Genomic DNA, 17,907 nt, shown 5'->3' with positions numbered 1-17,907 from the left:
TCTTTGAAGAGCTGTGTTGGGATTTTGATGGGGGTTTCATTGAATCTATAGATTGTCTTTGGTAGGATGGCCATTTTTACTATGTTAATTCTGCCAATCTGTGAGCATGGGAGATCTCCCAATTTTCTGAGACCTTCTTGGATTTCTTTATTGAGAGACTTGAGGTTATCGTCATACAGGTCTTTCACTTGTTTGGTTAGAGTTACCCCAAGAGATTTTATATTATTTGTGGCTAATGTAAAGGGAGTTATTTCCCTAATTTCTTTCTCAGTCTGTTTATCCTTTGTATAAAGAAAGGCTACTGATTTATTTAAGTTAATTTATATCCAGCCACTTTGCTGAAGTTGTTTATCAGCTGGAGAAGTTCTCTGGTAGAATATTTGTGGTCACTTATATATACTATCATATCATCTGCAATTGGCTGAGAAGCACCTAAAGAAATGTTCAAAATCCTTAGTGATCAGAGAAGTGCAAATCAAAATAACCCTGAGATTCCACCTTACACCAATCAGAATGACTAAGATCAAAAACTCAGATGACAACACCTGGTGGAGAGGACATGGAGAAAAAGGAACACTCTTCCATTGCTGGTAGGATTGCAAACTGGTTCAACCACTCTGGAAATCAATCTGGAGGTTCCTCAAAAAATTAGAAATAGATCTACCTGAAGACCCACCTATACCACTCTTGGGCATATACCCAAAAGATGCCTCACCATGCCACAGGGGCATGTGTTCTACTATGTTCATAGCAGCCTTATTTGTGACAGCCAGAAGCTGGAAACAACCTATAAGTCCCACAACAGAAGAATGGATACAGAAAGTGTGGTTCATTTACACAATGGAATACTTCTCAGCTATTAAGAATGAGAACATCCTGAGTTTTGCAGGCAATGGATGGAACTAGAAAATATTATTCTGAGTGAGGTAACTCAGGCAGAAAAGGAAGTGCATGATATATACTCACTAATAAGTGGATATTAGGGGGAAAAAAGTACAGAATACCCAAGATACAGTCCACAGAATTAAAAAAGGAAAACAAGCTCAAGTGCCCAAGTGTGTGTGGCAGTGAGTAGTTCTGACAGCCAGAACTACTGACAGCTCTGCCAGAGCAGAGCTACTTTGGAACCCTGGAGACCCACTCACCAGGGACGGTAGGCTTTCGGTGAATTGCTCCTGGCACCAATGGCTCAGATTTCAGCCCAGACCCCTCACAGCTGCCCCTGCAGGAGATGTGTGCTCTATCAGGCAGACACTGGCTCAAACTCCCAGCATTCTAGCTGGACCTTACACACAGTCATCTGACCACAAGCCAGGCATGCCCCATACAATAAAAGGGGTGGTTTGCCCCCTCCTCACTCTCTTATCCTTACTTTCGTACCCTTACCCTTCCTCTCTAACTCCTACCCTCTTGCTCTCTCTCTGCTCTCTTCTCTATGTTCTCTTCTCTGCCTTTCTCCCTCTCCTTCTTCTTTTCTCTCTCTCTCTCCTTCCTTTCCTTCTCTCTACTCAACTAGCATATTTCTCCTTCCTACAATAAAATAACTCATTTATACATTGCCTCCTTTTTAATTAAGGCACTGTGCAGCATACAGGCCAGTCCCTGGGAGGAGAGAGAGACCTGGGCTTCAGCAGCAAGCTCCCTGCCACCAGGGAGAGAGAGCCTCAGCCAGGCAGGCTGAGGCCACAGCCCAGGCCCCCTGTTTTTTGAACAACACAAGTGAGGAGGCCTCAGTCCCACTTGGGAGAGAGAAGAAAGCAATCACAAGTGGGGAGGGAGGGATATATCTGGGACGGAAGGTGGACAGGAGGGGTAGAGTAGGGGGAGAGGGGAACCTGATCTGGTATTGGGTGAGGGAAAAGGACTGAAGCCCCAAGGGCCAGCAGAAAAACAAAAATGGAAACAGTCAACCTCAGGAAATAGGAGGTTGGGGGACCCTCCAGAATTCACCAGAGACCTGGGAGGTAAAAGATTCTCAGGCCTCAAAGGGAAGGACTTTAGATGAAATACCTGACAGTAGGGAGAGGGAACTTATAGAGCCCACCTTCAGCAGAAAGACAGGGCATCAAGGGAGGGATGGTGTTTCCATCCCAGTCACATCTCTGACCCACAATTGTTCCTGTCTGAAAGAATTACAAGAATGGAAATGGAGAGAAGCCTGAGGAAAAGAAGGTCCAGCAACAGGCCCAAGTGGGATCCAGCTCAAGGGAGGTCCAAAGGCCTCACATTATTACTGAGGCTATGGAGTGCTCACAAAAAAGGGACCTATCATGACTGCCCTCCAAAAGACCCAACAAGCAGCTGAAAGAGTCGGATGCTGTTATTTGCATTCAACCAATGGACAGAAGCAGCTGAACCCTGTTGTTGAATTAGTAAAGGCTGAAAGAAGCTGAGGAGAAGGGAGATCCTGTAGGAGGACTAGCAGTCTCAGTTAATCTGGATCCCTGAGATCTCTCAAACACTGGGCCACCAAACAGACAGCATACACCAGCTGATATGAGGCCCCCAACACACATACAGTAGAGGACTTTCAGGTCTGTGTTCATTCAGAGATGATGCACCTAACACTCAAGAGAATGGAGGCCCCAGGAAGTTTAGAGGTCACGTGGGGTGGGGATATCCACATGGAGACAGGAGGTGTGGAGGGGGTATGGGATGTGGAGTAGTCAGAGAGTGGATTGAGGAAGAAGGGAATGGAATATGGAGTATAAAAATATAAATTAATTTATAAAAGAAAAGAAAAGTAGGGAAAGGAAAAGAAAAGAATATGGTTTTGTCTCTCCCAAATGGGTAGAATATTTGTACATTGTGTACCTAGTTCTAGAATATTCTTTCTTTCTTCTTCATCTAGGAAACCTATTCCCACATGTGTGGAAGTCAGAGGACAACTTGCAGGAGTCAGTTCTCCATCTACCATGCAGGTTCAGGGATCGAACTTAGATCTTCAGCCCTGACTGCAGTGTCTTTCTTCACTGAACTATCATAACAAGCCTCCTGTTCTTACTTTTCCGCATAGAGAACAGAGTAAGATGGGATGAGAATGGATAAGAGTCCAAGAGACCACTGCAGAGGAAAACAGTCTCACAAGGTAAGAGTGAACAGAAAGATCATGTCCCTCCTCATCTGGTAGAATTTCATCCTCCTTCAAACAACAGTGCTCATTTGCATCTGCCTCAAGGCAATGAACACCAGTCAATATTCTGTTCTCCATTTCTGTGAGTTTTACTATCTTACATGCCTCAAAGGAAATGGAATAATATGACTGGCCTGTGCCACTTAGTATAACTGAAGGGGATAGATTACACATAAAGTATTCTTTTCATCCACCTCACACAATCAAAAAAAAACACAAGAAGCATAACAAATTTCTGCAGGAAATGATCATGAGATACTTCACAGGTGAGTGAATGAGTCCAAACTCATAAAAATGTGCTTGAAACGCATTCATGTGTTCAACTCTATTCGTCTCAGTTATATTTCAACAAAGTTTTAAAAATTACATTAAACTTTGAGAGGGAGGGAAGAAAGGAGAAAGAGAAACAAACTATGGGAATGTTTGGGGACAGAGAGGGGTTTGGAAAGATGTCTCAGAGGTTTATGAGCATTTTCTGAGGACCCATTCCAGGATCCATGAGGCAAGGGATAACAGTGCCCTCTTTCTGGTTTCCATGCATGTAGCACACAGGTGGGGAAAATACTTATATGTAAATTAAATAAAAATAATTTTAAGAGAAAGGAAAGAGAAGAGTTGGATTGACACAAAGGAAAGGAAGAAAGAAGAAAGAAAGAGGAAGATAGGGACATATAAGAGGAAAAATAAGTTTACTGTAAATACCTGGTCCACTTTGACACTTCTGAAAAATATCTGCTCCCCTAGGACCCACAGACTACTAGAAATTCTAACAGCATCACAAGAAAGTTCCAGTTTCTTTTCTTATTTTATGCCAATCTCACAGTTCACATTGTCTGTCCCTCTCATTTTAAAGAATGGGACAATGTTCAACCCAATATAATCAAACTGTAAAAATGAGAAGAAATTCACTGGAGAAAGAACTCATTTGGGAATGACTTTCCACGGACATTCTAGAATCTCCTATAAGGAATGCACCCATGAGGCATTCAATCTGGTAGTCCCAGACATTTGTATCATAATAGCCATCTGATATGAACTGAGTAGATCAGGTGATGTGCTCAGACAACCTGAGGTTGGATCCTAGAGCCAGCTGGCTGTAGGGTCTGCAGGTGACCTCAGTGGTACTCTGGGACTAGAGAAAATATTTTCCATTAAGAACATGGAGATGCAGAAAACTCCATTCTTTCTGAGGTAAAGAATAAAATATGAATACGAAAAGAGAGAAAAATAAGTTCAGGAAAAGAAATGACCAATGACAGAGATGGAAAAACAGGTTCCTCTTGTCTTTGTATGTTCTTAGATGGTTCCAATAATTTCTACTTATTTTACTGCACTAATGAGTCAGGTCTGATTCTTCTACTTACAACCAATCAGCCCTGGGATATTTTTAGTCTGGAGGTAAAAGCTCTAAGTGCCCAGATTTGATCTGAAAGAGAAGGTTTGTCAAGTTGTTACAGACATCGCATTCTCTGCTGGGAATGACTTACTTCTCTGATTTGCCTGGAAACAATAAAATAGGCCCAAAAGTCAGTCAGGGAGTAATTCTCCCTCCTTGATGCCTGGATGGCTTTTTCCAGGCTCTCATCAAAGTGCCACTCATTCTTCTCATACCGATGTTTCAGCTCCTCTTCTATCCCTTCCATATTTCCATTCTTGGTGTAGAATGAAGACAGTGCCCAGGGAACAAAGAGAAGTGATAAGCTGGAGATCAGGATTTGGAGCCATGAAGGTTAGAGAAGGGATGAGCCAGGGTGCCATTGTTTCTAAGTCCCTGATGACAAACCAGGGAAAGGATGATTAACTGTGAAGAAGGAAGTTAGGGATGATAAACAAGGACTGGAGTATGTGGACAGCCTCTGAGTGATTCTTTCACTTAATATGTAGGCCAATGAAAGGAAGATGGAAGAAATAAATCATGATGTAATGTTAGAATCTTACCAGATTGCTTTCTATGTCTTTGAAGAATTGTGTTGGGATTTACATTGTGTTGATGGGGATTGCATTGAATCCATAGATTGCTTTTGGTAGGATGGCCATTTTTACTATGTTAATTCTACCATTCCGTGAGCATGGGAGATCTCTCTACTTTCTGAGGTCTTCTTTGATTTCTTTCTTGAGAAACTTGAAGTTCTTGTCATACAGATTGTTATGGTTTGTAAATGCTTGGCCCAGAGAGTAGCACTATTGGAGATGTGGCCCTGTTGGAGTAGGAGTGGCCTTGTTGGAGTAGATGTGTCCACTGTGAGTGTGGGCTTTAAGATCCTCATCCTAGTGTCTGAAGGCAATATTCTGCTAGCATCCTTTAGATGAAGATGTAGAACTCTCAGCTCCTCTGCCCTATGCCTGCCTGTATGCTGCCATGTTCCTGCCTTTATGATATCAGACTGAACCTCTGAACATGTAAGTCATCCCCAATTCAATATTGTTTTTATAAGAGTTGCCTTGGTCATGGTATCTGTACACAGTTGTAAAACCCTAAGGAAGACACAGATCTTTCACTTGTTTAGTTATAGTTACCCCAAGATATTTTATATTATTAGTGACTATTATGAGTGATATTGTTTCCCTATATTCTTTCTCAGTCTGTTTACCATTTATGTAAAGGAAGGTTACTAATTTGTTTTAGTTAATTTTATATCCAGCCACTCTGCTGAAGTTGTTTATCAGCTGTAGAAGCTCTCTAATAGAATTTTGGGGGCTGTTTATGAATACTATCATATCATCTGCAAATAGTGATGCCCTGACTTCTTCTTTGCCAATTTGTATCCCTTTTGTTGTCTTATTGCTCTAGCTAGAACTTCAAGTTCTATATTGAATAAATATGGGGAGAGTGGACAGCCTTATCTTGTCCCTGATTTTAGTGGGATTGCTTCAAGTATCTCTCCATTTAATTTGATATTGGCTGTTGGTTTGCTGTATGTTGCTATTATTATGTTTAGGTATAGGCCTTGAGTTTCTGATCTCTCCAATACTTTTATCATGAAGGGGTGTTGTATTTTGTCAAATGCTTTTTCAGCATCTAATGACATGATCATGTCATTTTTTTCCCTTTGAGTTTGTATATATAATGCATTACATTAATGGATTTTTGTATATTGATTCAACCTTCCATTCCTGGGATAAAGTCTACTTGATCATGGTGAAAAATGGTTATGATGTGTTTTTGGATTCAGTTTGCTAGAATTTTATTGAGTATTTTTACATCGATATTCATAAGTGAAATTGATCTGAGGTTCTGTTTCTTTGTTGGGTCTTTGTGTGGTTTAGGTATAAGACTAATTGTGGCTTCATAGAATGAATTAGGTAGTTTTCTTCCAGGTTCCTGTGTTATTCCTGAGCCCTGAACTCTGCTAGTATCTCTGTGTCGATGGCATTAATAAATGAGAACATCTTTCAAACATTCATGTATTTGAACTGGGCCCCCAGTTTGTGGCACTATTTGAGGAGAGTTTGGAACCTTCAGGAAATAGAACCTTACTGTAAAACACACCGCTGAGGATGAGCTTTGAGATGACTTAACTTTACCTCACTTCTCTCTGCTTTGTGTTTGGGTTGAAGATGTAATCTCTCAGCTTCCTGCTCCTGCATAGCCTGTTGCTATGCCTTGCCCAGTACCACAGACTCTTCCTTTGAAGCTAGAAACCCAAATAAGCTCTTCTTTCTATGAGTAATTTTGGGCATAGTATTTTATCACAGTAACAGAGAAGTAACCAATATAGTAACTTATGATGAACTTCTAACCCCACAATCCACCTCAGTGTCCCCGTGGATCCCACATCTAGGACTGAATCTCAATCCTACACAGACAGGCAGATAGTATTCTTTTTTCAAATGAACATCTGTCAAATGTGTGGCCATTACATTATTCTTCTAGCTTGGTTTCTATTGCTGTAATAAAATGCTAACAAAACCCAACTTTCAGATGGAAAGTTTCATTTGGCTTACAGGCCACATTATAAACCATTGCTGAGGGATGATAAAGCAGGAACTCTGGCAGGGCAGGAACTGATGAAGGGTTTATGGAGGAGTCCTTGATTTCCATGGCTTGCTCAACCTGCTTTCTTATATAATCCAGGACCAAAAGCCTGGGGGTAGTATTGTCTTCATTAGGCTGAGTCCTCACACATCAAACATTAATCAAGAAAATGCGCCGGGCAGTGGTGGCGCACACACACCTTTAATCCTAGCACTTAGAAGGCAGAGGCAGGCGGATTTCTGAGTTCAAGGCCAGCCTGGTCTACAGAGTGAGTTCCAGGACAGCTAGGGTTATACAGAGAAACCCTGTCTCGAAAAAACAAAAGAAAAAAAAAGAAAGAAAGAAAATGCCCTCACAGACTTTTCTACATGCCAATCTGATGCCCAGTTGCTCAGTTGAGGGTCCCTCTTTTCAAGCGACTATGGTTTGTGCTGAGTTGCCAAAAACCAACCAGAGCAATCATCTTCATAATTAGCTATCAAATGGAACATGAGTGCCTTCCTCGGGATCAGACAGGTATTCAAAAGGTATTTATTTTCAAATAACCTACCACCTTTACACTTTTAATTGTCTTTAGTTGATCTAAGATAAACATTCCTAAATGAGGAGAGATTTTCCAAGGAAAACTACTGACCAGTTGCTATATGAAAATTTGATATCAGCTGGTAAGTTTTTATTTTTAATTTGTATCTGGGTGTGTATGTGTTCTCGTGTGCATGCATGGGTGAAAAGGAATGCAAATATACATGTGTGCATCCATGTTTAAGCTGCAGGACAATATTAGGTGTCATTCCTCAGAAGGTATCCACTTTGGTTTTTTTTTTTTGTTTTTGGTTTGTTTGTTTGTTTGTTTGACATGGTTTCTTACTAGCCTGGACCTCACTAATTTTCAAACAGTGCTAATTGACTAGAGAACTCCAGGGATCCACCTGGTTCTACCTCCCCAGTGTTGACATCACAAGCAAGTACCACAATATCCAGCTTTTTAGACCATGGATTCTGGGGATCAACCTCTGGTTCTGTACTCACGATGTACTAACTGAATTATCTTTCTAGCCCTCGTGATGTTAATCTTCATTGTCACTTGACATAGTTTAGAAGAATCCAGAGGATGCATCTCTGGGTGGTCTGAAAGGGCATTTCAGGGAAGTAGGAAGATGCATCAAACTGTGGTTCTCAACATTCCTAATGCTGTGACACATTCATACAGTTCTTCATGTTTTGCTGACCCCTAACCATAAAATTATTTTTGTTATTACTTCATAACTGTAATTTTGCTACTGTTATTAATCTTAATGTAAATATATTTGGAGATATAAGTTTACCAAAGGCATCACAACATGCAGTTGAGAACTGCTGACCTAGAACATGGAAGGCACCAATCCATGGGCTGGTGTCTTGGACTGAATAAAAAGGATAAAGTGACCAAATCGCCAGAATTCATCTCTCTATGCTTCTTTCTTTTCAGCTTTGTTTCTATTTTTAATTACATGTATACATATATCTGTGTGTTGGTATGTGCACATGAGTATAGGTGCCTGTAGAAACCAGAATAGTGTCAGATGCCCTGAAGGTTACAAGCCATTGTGAAACCACCTGACATGGGTGCTAGGAACTGAACTCAGGTCTTCTGGAAATGAGGTGAGTGCCATCTCTCCAGCCCTTCTCTCTGCTTCTAGAATGAAGATACAATGTGACCAGCTGCCTCATGTCCCTGCTTTCCCTACCAAGATGGACCATACCTCCCCAAATTGAGCCAGAAAAATCTTTCCTTCCTTGAGTCACTTTTGTTAAATACTTTCTACAGAAAGGAGAGACAATAACTACTATAGCAGATATGTCACTGTAGGAGCTGCCTCACTATTATGTACTACATTCTGCTATCTGTTACCTCTATGTACTATTCATTCACACATTTAGTTCAAAAGCTTGTATAGCAGTATCTGTTACTGAAAAGGTCCAAGATTGATTAACAATATCTGCCCTGAGTTTGGAATCAGGAGGTGCAAAGCATAATTTAAAATGTTTGCCCAGGGCTCAGAATAAAGCTATGAAGCATGAGTCCTTCTGAGCCCTGTAGAATAAGAAAATCCTACATAGATTTAACACAATAGTCTTTCATAAAGACTAAAGGATCATAGGTGTTGTGTTCCATCGACCTAAAAAATAAACATTGCTGTTGAACCTGTAAACCCTAGAAATGAGGCAGCAGTGGAGTGAGAAGCAGAAGGAAATAACTGGAGTAATAGGTTGATATGAACAAATTACATTATACGTCTTATGGAAATAAAACAAAACCTCTTCTGTTGTGCAACAGATATACTATTAAAATAGAACTTTGGGCCTAAGAAAAGGCTGAGTAAATAAGAGTGCTTGCTATGCAAATATAGGACCTGCCCTTAAATCACCAACACTCATGGGAAAAGTATGCATAGATAAACATGCCTGTACCTGTAGCACTGTAGAACACACACAGGTGGATCCTACATCCAGCCTGGCCAAAACTGTGAGCTTTAGGCTCATTAAGAGGCCATGTTTCACAACAATAAGATGGATATGAACAGAGGAAGACATTTGCTATCTGCCTTGTGATAGCCTCAACATGTCTGTACACAAGCGTGCACAGCCCACACAATCCAACACCCCACAGGCAGTGACAAATCTCTGGGTGTCTGTGACACTGAAAAGGGACGAGAAGACACCCTTTGAATGTTATCATACCCTTTCCCAGACTGGAGCCAGACTGTAGCTGGGCTGAATTGAGAACCAGCACACTTCCCTTCATTTCACAGAAGGCTCTTCCTGCCAGCACAAACAATGCTCTCAAGATGAGAATCAATACAAACCTTTCCTTCTCTAAGTTGTTTTTGTGTGATATTTTGTTACCCCAAGAGGAATGAAAATACAACTGATCAATATACAACAAATTCTACACCAAAATGCAGTACCAAACAGAATGAAATAAACAATTACCATCTGTCCATTTAAGAAAACAAAAATCAAAGGCAGCATGTATTTGGTGTGTGGAGGAAGACACCATCTCATTCTGATAGTAGAAAACATGGTGCATCCTTGTATCCAAAATCAACACTTACCAAGTGGACCCAGAGACCCCTGCGAGGTATGTGACAGCATCCAACAGGCCAAGTTCTTTCATCTCACTCAGCACACCAAGACAAGCAATGTGGGCCCGCAGCCCCCCACCAGAGCCCAAGACAGCAATGACTGGAGCCTGAGCATTGGAAGAAGGACAATTAGTGGACAATATAAGGAACAAGAACATATCTAACAGCCTGCTTGGGTGGGGTGAAATCTGCCCCATGTTACTGCTCTAGTAGGGTAAGTCTGTACCTATTTACACACACTTCCTGCTCATCCTAGAAGAGCTGAGCTGCAGAGCTTAGGGACAGCACAGGCAATTCCAGCCGTGTGGCCCCTTACTTGCACTCACCTGGTCAGCTTGGATATTAAGCTTCTGCAGGGCCTCCAAAACCTTGGGACTGCGTTTGTGCACAGCTGCTTTTTCTGATTCCTGGAGTCCAGTGGCAAAGTAGACCCCAGAGCTTCCAGAGACAAGGGAAAACAGGAAACTTCAGAAATTTTTCAGTGAGAAAGAAAGCATAGAAATTACCTAGAGTAGCATCCTCCAAAGAGCTATGTATCAGTTGCAGATTGCTTAGAAGCAAAGGTGGTCAAGGGTTCTGAATTTAAGATATGTATCAGATATCAAAAACATAAACAAAAGAGCAGCCAAGAGCCAGCCAAGATGGTTCTTAAGGTAAAGATGTCTGCCCATCACTCTGATGACCTAACCACACAGTAAAGGTAGAGAACTGACTGGCCCTAGTTGTCCTCTGACCTGCACGTGCACTGTGGCATATGAGTTTAAGCATGCAGGCAAGCATGGACTCACATACATACACACAAAAACACAGAGATAATAGTTTGATAAATAAAATAAATCAAATAAATAAATAAATAAATAATAAAATAAGTGTAATTTGAGCTGGAGACACAGGTATGTCTCTGAAGAACCTGCCTCACCCATCATTAAATACTACATTTCTGCTGTTACCTTTATCTTCTATTCATTCCCCACACTGTTACTTCAAAAGTTTACATAGCTTTATCTGTAACTGAAAAGATGCAAGATCTAGTAATAGAGAGGGGGAGTGAGAGAGAGAAAGAAAGAATGAGACAGAGAAGAGAGGGAGAGAGATTTATTGCTGCTAATAGCCAGGAACTGGAAACAACAAAAATATCCCTAAACCAAAGAATGGACAAAAGATGAAGGAATTGAATAAAGCGATCCAAGACCTAAAAGTAGAAGTAGAAACAATAAAGAAAACATAAATGGAGGCAAACCTGGAAATGGAAAACCTAGGAAAGCGGTCAGGAATTACAGATATAAGTATTATCAACACAATACAAGAGATAGAAGAGAGAATCTCAGGTGTAGAAGATACGGTAGAAGAGATTGACACAACTGTCAAAGAAAATTCAAAACATAAAAAATTCCTAACCCAAAGCATCCAGGAAATTCAGGACACAATGAAAAGACCAAATCTATGAATAATCGGAATAGAGGAGGACGAAGATTCCCAGCTCAAAGGACCTGAATATGTCTTCAACAAAATCATAGAAGAAAACTTCCCCAACCTAAAGAGAGAGATGGACATAAAAGTACAAGCCTATAGAACACCAAATAAATGGGATCAGAAATGAAAATTTTCTCATCACATAATTACCAAAACACTAAATGCACAGAACAAAGAAAGAATATTAAAAGCTGCAAGGGGGAAAGGCCAAGTAACATACAAAGAAGACCTATCAGAATTACACTAGACTTCTCAACAGATAGTCTCTGTTGAACCTTTGAAAGCCAAAAGAGCCTAGTCAGAGGTCATGCAGACTCTAAGAGAACACAAATGCCAGACTAGGCTATTATATCCAGCAAAACTCTCAATCAATATAGATGGAGAAACCAAAATATTCCATGGCAAAAACAAATTCAAACAGTATCTATCTACCAACCCAGTCCTACAAAGGATCCTGGGAGGAAAACGCCAACACAGGAAGAAACCTGCACCAGGACAAGATATTAAGCATCTCAGAACAAAGTCAAAAGCAGAGAGCCACAAGCACATAAAGCCACCTACAAAAACAAATATATCAGGAACCAACAGTCATTTTTTTAAATATCTCTCAATATTAATGGACTCAACTCACCTATAAAAAGACATAAGCTAACAGACTGGATATGCAAGCAAGGTCCAGCATACAAGAAATACACCTCAATAACAAAGACAGACACTATCTTCAAGGAGATTGATGGAAAAAGGTCGTCCAAGCAAATGGTCCCAGGAAACAAGCAGGAGTTGCCATCCTAATCTCCAACAAAATAGACTTCCAATGAAAAGTTATCAAGTGTGATGAAGGAAGACACTTCATATTCATCAAGAGGAAAATCCACCAAGAGAAAGTCTCAATTCTGAATATCTATGCCCCAAAAGCAAGAGCACCCAAATTCATAAAAGAAACTTTACTAAAACTCAAATCACACATTGAATCCCACACAGTAATAGTGGGAGATTTCAACATCCCACTCTCACCAATGGACAGGTCATTGAAAAAGAAATTAAACAGATACACAGTGAAACTAAGAAAGGTTATGAACCAAATGGATTTAACAGATATCTACAGACCATTTCACCATAAAACAAAAGAATACACCTTCTTCTCAACACCTCATGATATCTTCTCCAAAATCAATCATATAATTGGTCACAAAACAACCCTCAACAGATACAAGAAGATTGAAATATCATGCATCCTATCAGATCACCATGGTCTAAGGCTGGTCTTCATTAACAGCAAAAACTACAGAAAGCCCACATACACATGGAAAGTGAACAAATACTCTACTCAGTGACAACTTGGTCAGGGACAAAAGAAATTAAAGACTTCCTGGAGTTTAATGAAAATATTGACATATCATACCCAAACTTATGGGACACAATGAAAGCAATGCTAAGAGAAAAATTCACAGCACTAAGTGCCCTGGTAAAGAAACTGGAGAGAAAATATACTAACAATTTAACAGCAAGCCTGAGAGCTCTAGAACAAAAAGAAGCAAACTCACCCAAGAGGAGAAGAATGTAGGAAATAGTCAAACTCAGGACAGAAATCAACAAAGAAAACAATACAAAAAATTGGCAAAAGCAAAAGCTAGTTCTTGAGAGAATCAACATGATAGATAAACCCCTAACCAAACTAACTAAAGGACTCAGAGGCAGTATCCAAATTAACAAAATCAGAATTGTAAAAGGAGACATGGTCGGGCAGTGGTGGCGCATGCCTTTAGTCCCAGCACTTGGGAGGCAAAGGCAGGCAGATTTCTGAGTTAGAGGCCAGCCTGGTCTACAGAGTGAGTTCCAGGATAGCCAGGGCTACTCAGAGAAACCCTGTCTCAAAAAACAAAAAAACAAAAAAAAAAAGAAAAGAAAAGAAAAAAGAAAAAGGAGACATAACAACAGAAACAGAAGAAATTCAGAAAATCATCAGATCCTACTATAAAATTCTATATTCAACAAAACTGTAAAATCTAGATGAAATGGGTGGTTTTCTAGACAGATGTCACATACCCAAGTTAAATCAAGAGCAGGTAAACTACCTAAATAGGCCCTTATCAGATAAGGAAATAGAAGAAGTCATTAAAAACCTCCCCCCCAAAAAAGCCTAGGGCCAAATGGATTTAGTGCAGAATTCTACCAGACCTTCAACGAAGACTTGATACCAATTTTTCTCAAACTATTCCATAAAATAGAAACAGAAGGAACACTTCCTAACTTGTCCTAAGAAGCCACAATTACTCTGATACCTAAACCACACAAGGACCCAACCAAAAAAAGAGAACTTCAGACCAATCTCGCTTATGAATGTAGATGCAAAAATACTCAGTAAAATTCTTGCAAACCAAATCCAAGAACACATTAAAACATTCATCCACCACAACCAAGTAGGCTTCATCTCAAGGATGTAAGATTGACTTAATATGTGAAAATCCATTAATGTAATTCACTATATAAACAAACTCAAAGAAAAAATCACATGATCATCTTAGATGCAGAAAAATCATTTGACAAAAAACAACACCCCTTCATATTAAAAGTATTGGAGAGATCAGGAACTCAAGGCCCATACCTACACTTAAAAAAGCAATTTACTGCAAACCAACAGCCAACATCAAATTAAATGGAGACATAATTGAAGCAATCACACTGAAATCGGAGACAAGGATGCCCACTCTCCCTTAACTCTCAATATAGTATTCAAAGTGTTAGCTAGCACAGTAAGAAAACAAAAAGAGATCAAGGGGATACAAATTGGTAAAGAAGAAATAAAGGTATCACTATTTGCAGATGATGTGATAGTATATATAAGTGACCCCAAAAATTTTTCCAGAGAACTTCTCTAGCTGATAACAACTTCAGCAAGGTGGCTGGATATAAAATTAACTCAACTATATCAGTAGACTTCCTTTACACAAATGATAAACAGCCTGAGAAAGAAATTAGGGAAACAAGTCCCTTCACAACAGCCACAATAATATAAAATTTCTTAGGGTAACTCTAACAAAACAAGTGAAAGACCTGTATGACAATAACTTCAAGTCTCTCAATAAAGAAATCCAGGAAGATCTTAGAAAATTCAGAGATCTCCCATGCTCATGGATTGGCAGAATTAACAGTAAAAATGGCCATCCTACCAAAGGCAATCTATAGATTCAATGAAACACCCATCAAAATCCCAACACAGTTCTTCAAAGACATGGAAAGAGTAATTCTCAAGTTCATGTTGAAAGGCAAAAAAATCTAGAATAACAAAAACAATTCTTAAAAATAAAAGAACAGCTGGGGGAATCACCATCCCTGACTTCAAGCTTTACTACAGAGCAATAGTGATAAAATCTGCATGGTATTGGTACAGAGGCAGACATGTTGATCAATGGAATACAATTGAAGACCCAGAAATAAAACCACACACTTACAGTCACTTAGTCTTTGACAAAGACACCAAAAATATACAATGGAAAAAAAGAAAGCATCTTCAATAAATGATGCTGGCTTAACTGGCTGTCTGTATGTAGAAGAATGAAAATAGAACCATAATTGTCACCGTGTACAAAGCTCAAGTCCAAGTGGATCAAGGACCTCAACATAAAACCAGATTCACAGAATCTAAAAGAAGATAAAGTGGGAAAGAGCCTTGAACTCATTGGCACAGGGGAAAATTTCCTAAACAGAACTCCAATAGCTCATGCTCTAAGATCAAGAATTGATAAATGGAACCTCATAAAACTTGAAAGCTTCTGTAAGGCAAAGGTCATAGTCAATAAAATAAACTGACACCCTACAGATTGGGAAAAGTTCTTCACTAACCCCATATCCGATAAAGGACTAATATCCAAAATATATAAAGAACTCAAGAAGTTAATCACCAAAAAATCAAACAACACAATCAAAAAATGGTGTATAGAACTAAACCAAGAATTCACAACTGAAGAATCTCAAATGGCTGAGAAGAACCTAAAGAAATGTTCAAAGTCCTTAGTGATCAGAGAAATGCAAATCAAAACGACCCTGAGATTCCACCTTACACCAATCAGAATGACTAAGATCAAAAACTCGGATGACAACACCTGGTGGAGAGGACATGGAGAAAAAGGAACACTCTTCCATTGCTGGTGGGATTGCAAACTGGTACAACCACTCTGGAAATCAATCTGGAGGTTCCTCAAAAAATTAGAAATAGCCGGGCGGTGGTGGCACACGCCTTTAATCCCAGCACTTGGGAGGCAAAGGCAGGCAGATTTCTGAGTTCGAGGCCAGCCTGGTCTAGAGAGTGAGCTCCAGGACAGCCAGGGCTATACAGAAGAAACCCTGTCTCAGAAAACCAAAATAAATAAATAAATAAATAAAAATAAAAAAAAATAAGAAAAATTAGAAATAGATCTACCTGAAGACCCAGCTATACCACTCTTGGGAATATACCCAAAAGATGCCTCACCATGCCACAGGGGCATGTGTTCTACTATGTTCATAGCAGCCGTATTTGTGACAGCCAGAAGCTGGAAACAACCTAGATGTCCCGCAACAGAAGAATGGATGCAGACACTATGGTTCCTTTCCACAATGGAATACTACTCAACTGTTAAGAAGGAGAACATCCTGAATTTTGAAGGCAATGGATGGAACTAGAAAATATCATCCTGAGTGAGTCAGAAACTCAGGCAGAAAAGGAAGTGCATGGTATGAAGACACTAATAAGTGTATATTAGTGGGGGGGGTATAGAATACCCAAGATACAGTCCACAGAACTCAAAAAGGAAAACAAGCTGAAGTGCACAAGTGAGGAGAGAAGAAAGCAATCACAAGTGGGGAGGTAGGGATGTACCTGGGAGGGAAAGTGGACAGGAAGGGTGGAGTAGGGGGAAAGGAGAACCTGATCTGGTATTGGGTGAGGGAAAAGGACTGAAGCCCTAAGGGCCACCAGAAAGTATGGAAACAGGCAACCTCAGGAAATAGGAGGTTGGGGGGACCCTCCAGAATGCACCAGAGACCATGAGGGTAAGAGACTCTCAGAAATCAAAGGGAGAGACCTTAGATGAAATACCTGACAGTAGGGAGAGGGAACTTATAGAGCCCATCTCCAGCAGGAAGATAGGGCATAAAGGGAGGGATGGTATTTGCCATCCCAGTTACATCTCTGACCCATAATTGTTCCTGTCTGAAAGAATTACAAGAATGGAAATTGAGAAGAGCCTGAGGAAAAGAAGGTCCAGTGACAGGTCCAAGTGGGATCCAGCTCAGGGGGAGGTCCTAAGGCCTCACATTATTACTGAGGTTATGGAGCGCTCACAAAAGGGGACCTATCATGACTGCACTCAGAAAGACCCAACAAGCAGCTGAGTCAGGTGCAAATATTTGCATCCAGCCAATGGACAGAAGCAGCCAAACCCTATTGTTGAATTAGTAAAGGCTGAAAGAAGCTGAGAAGGGAGATAATGTAGGAGGACCAACAGTCTCAATTAATCTGGATCCCCGAGATCTCTCAAATATTGGACCACCAAACAGACAGCATACACCAGTTGAGGCCCCCAACACACATACAGTAGAGGACTTCCAGGTCTGTGTTCATTCAGAGATGATGCACCTAACCTTCAAGAGACTGGAGACAGCAGGGAGTTTAGAGGTCAGGTGGGGTCAGGGGTGGGGGCATCCACACCGAAACAGGGGAGAGTGGTAAGTAGGTATAGAATGTGGAGCAGTTGAGTGAGTTGGCACATTGGGGAATGGAATATGGAGTGTAAAAAATAAATTAATTTATAAAGTAAAAAAATAGTTGCACTTTTACAAAATGGGGTTTTAGTCAGCAGTTAAAAAAAAAAACAAAAAAAACAAAAAAAACAAAAAAAAAAAAACAGCCAGGCAGTGGTGGTGCACATCTTTAATCCCAGCACTCGGGAGGCAGAGGCAGTTGGATTTCTGAGTTCAATGCCAGCCTGGTCTACAAAGTGAGTTCCAGGACAGCCAGGGCTATACAATGTAACCCTGTCTTGAAAACAAAAACAAAAACAAAGTAAAAAAAAAAAAAAATGCCTTCATAAAATTTGTAGGCAAATTGATGGAACCAGAAAAAAAATCACCTGAGGTAAGCCAGACCTAGAAAGACATAGTATATACTCACTTAAAAGTAGATATTAGTTATGAATTGTCAGACCCAGAAAGGCTAAATA

The 17,907-nt window shown here is 40.2% G+C and overlaps 1 protein-coding gene across 1 annotated transcript in view; it reads right to left on the bottom strand.

Annotated features, from left to right (window-relative positions):
* The window catches only part of Pla2g4c (phospholipase A2 group IVC), a 43,613-nt gene that overhangs the window by 24,419 nt on the left and 1,287 nt on the right, over positions 1 to 17,907 (bottom strand). The window contains exons 2-4 of the mRNA XM_031384103.1: positions 10,561 to 10,699; positions 10,205 to 10,341; positions 4,621 to 4,834 (exon numbers count right to left, since the gene is read on the bottom strand). Coding sequence (XP_031239963.1) covers positions 4,621 to 4,834; positions 10,205 to 10,341; positions 10,561 to 10,699 — 490 coding nt within the window. The remainder of the gene's footprint in view (positions 1 to 4,620; positions 4,835 to 10,204; positions 10,342 to 10,560; positions 10,700 to 17,907) is intronic.

Source organism: Mastomys coucha, unplaced genomic scaffold (assembly GCF_008632895.1).
Source record: "Mastomys coucha isolate ucsf_1 unplaced genomic scaffold, UCSF_Mcou_1 pScaffold21, whole genome shotgun sequence".
NCBI lineage: Eukaryota > Metazoa > Chordata > Mammalia > Rodentia > Muridae > Mastomys > Mastomys coucha.
This window is presented reverse-complemented; position numbering and strand designations above follow the sequence as displayed.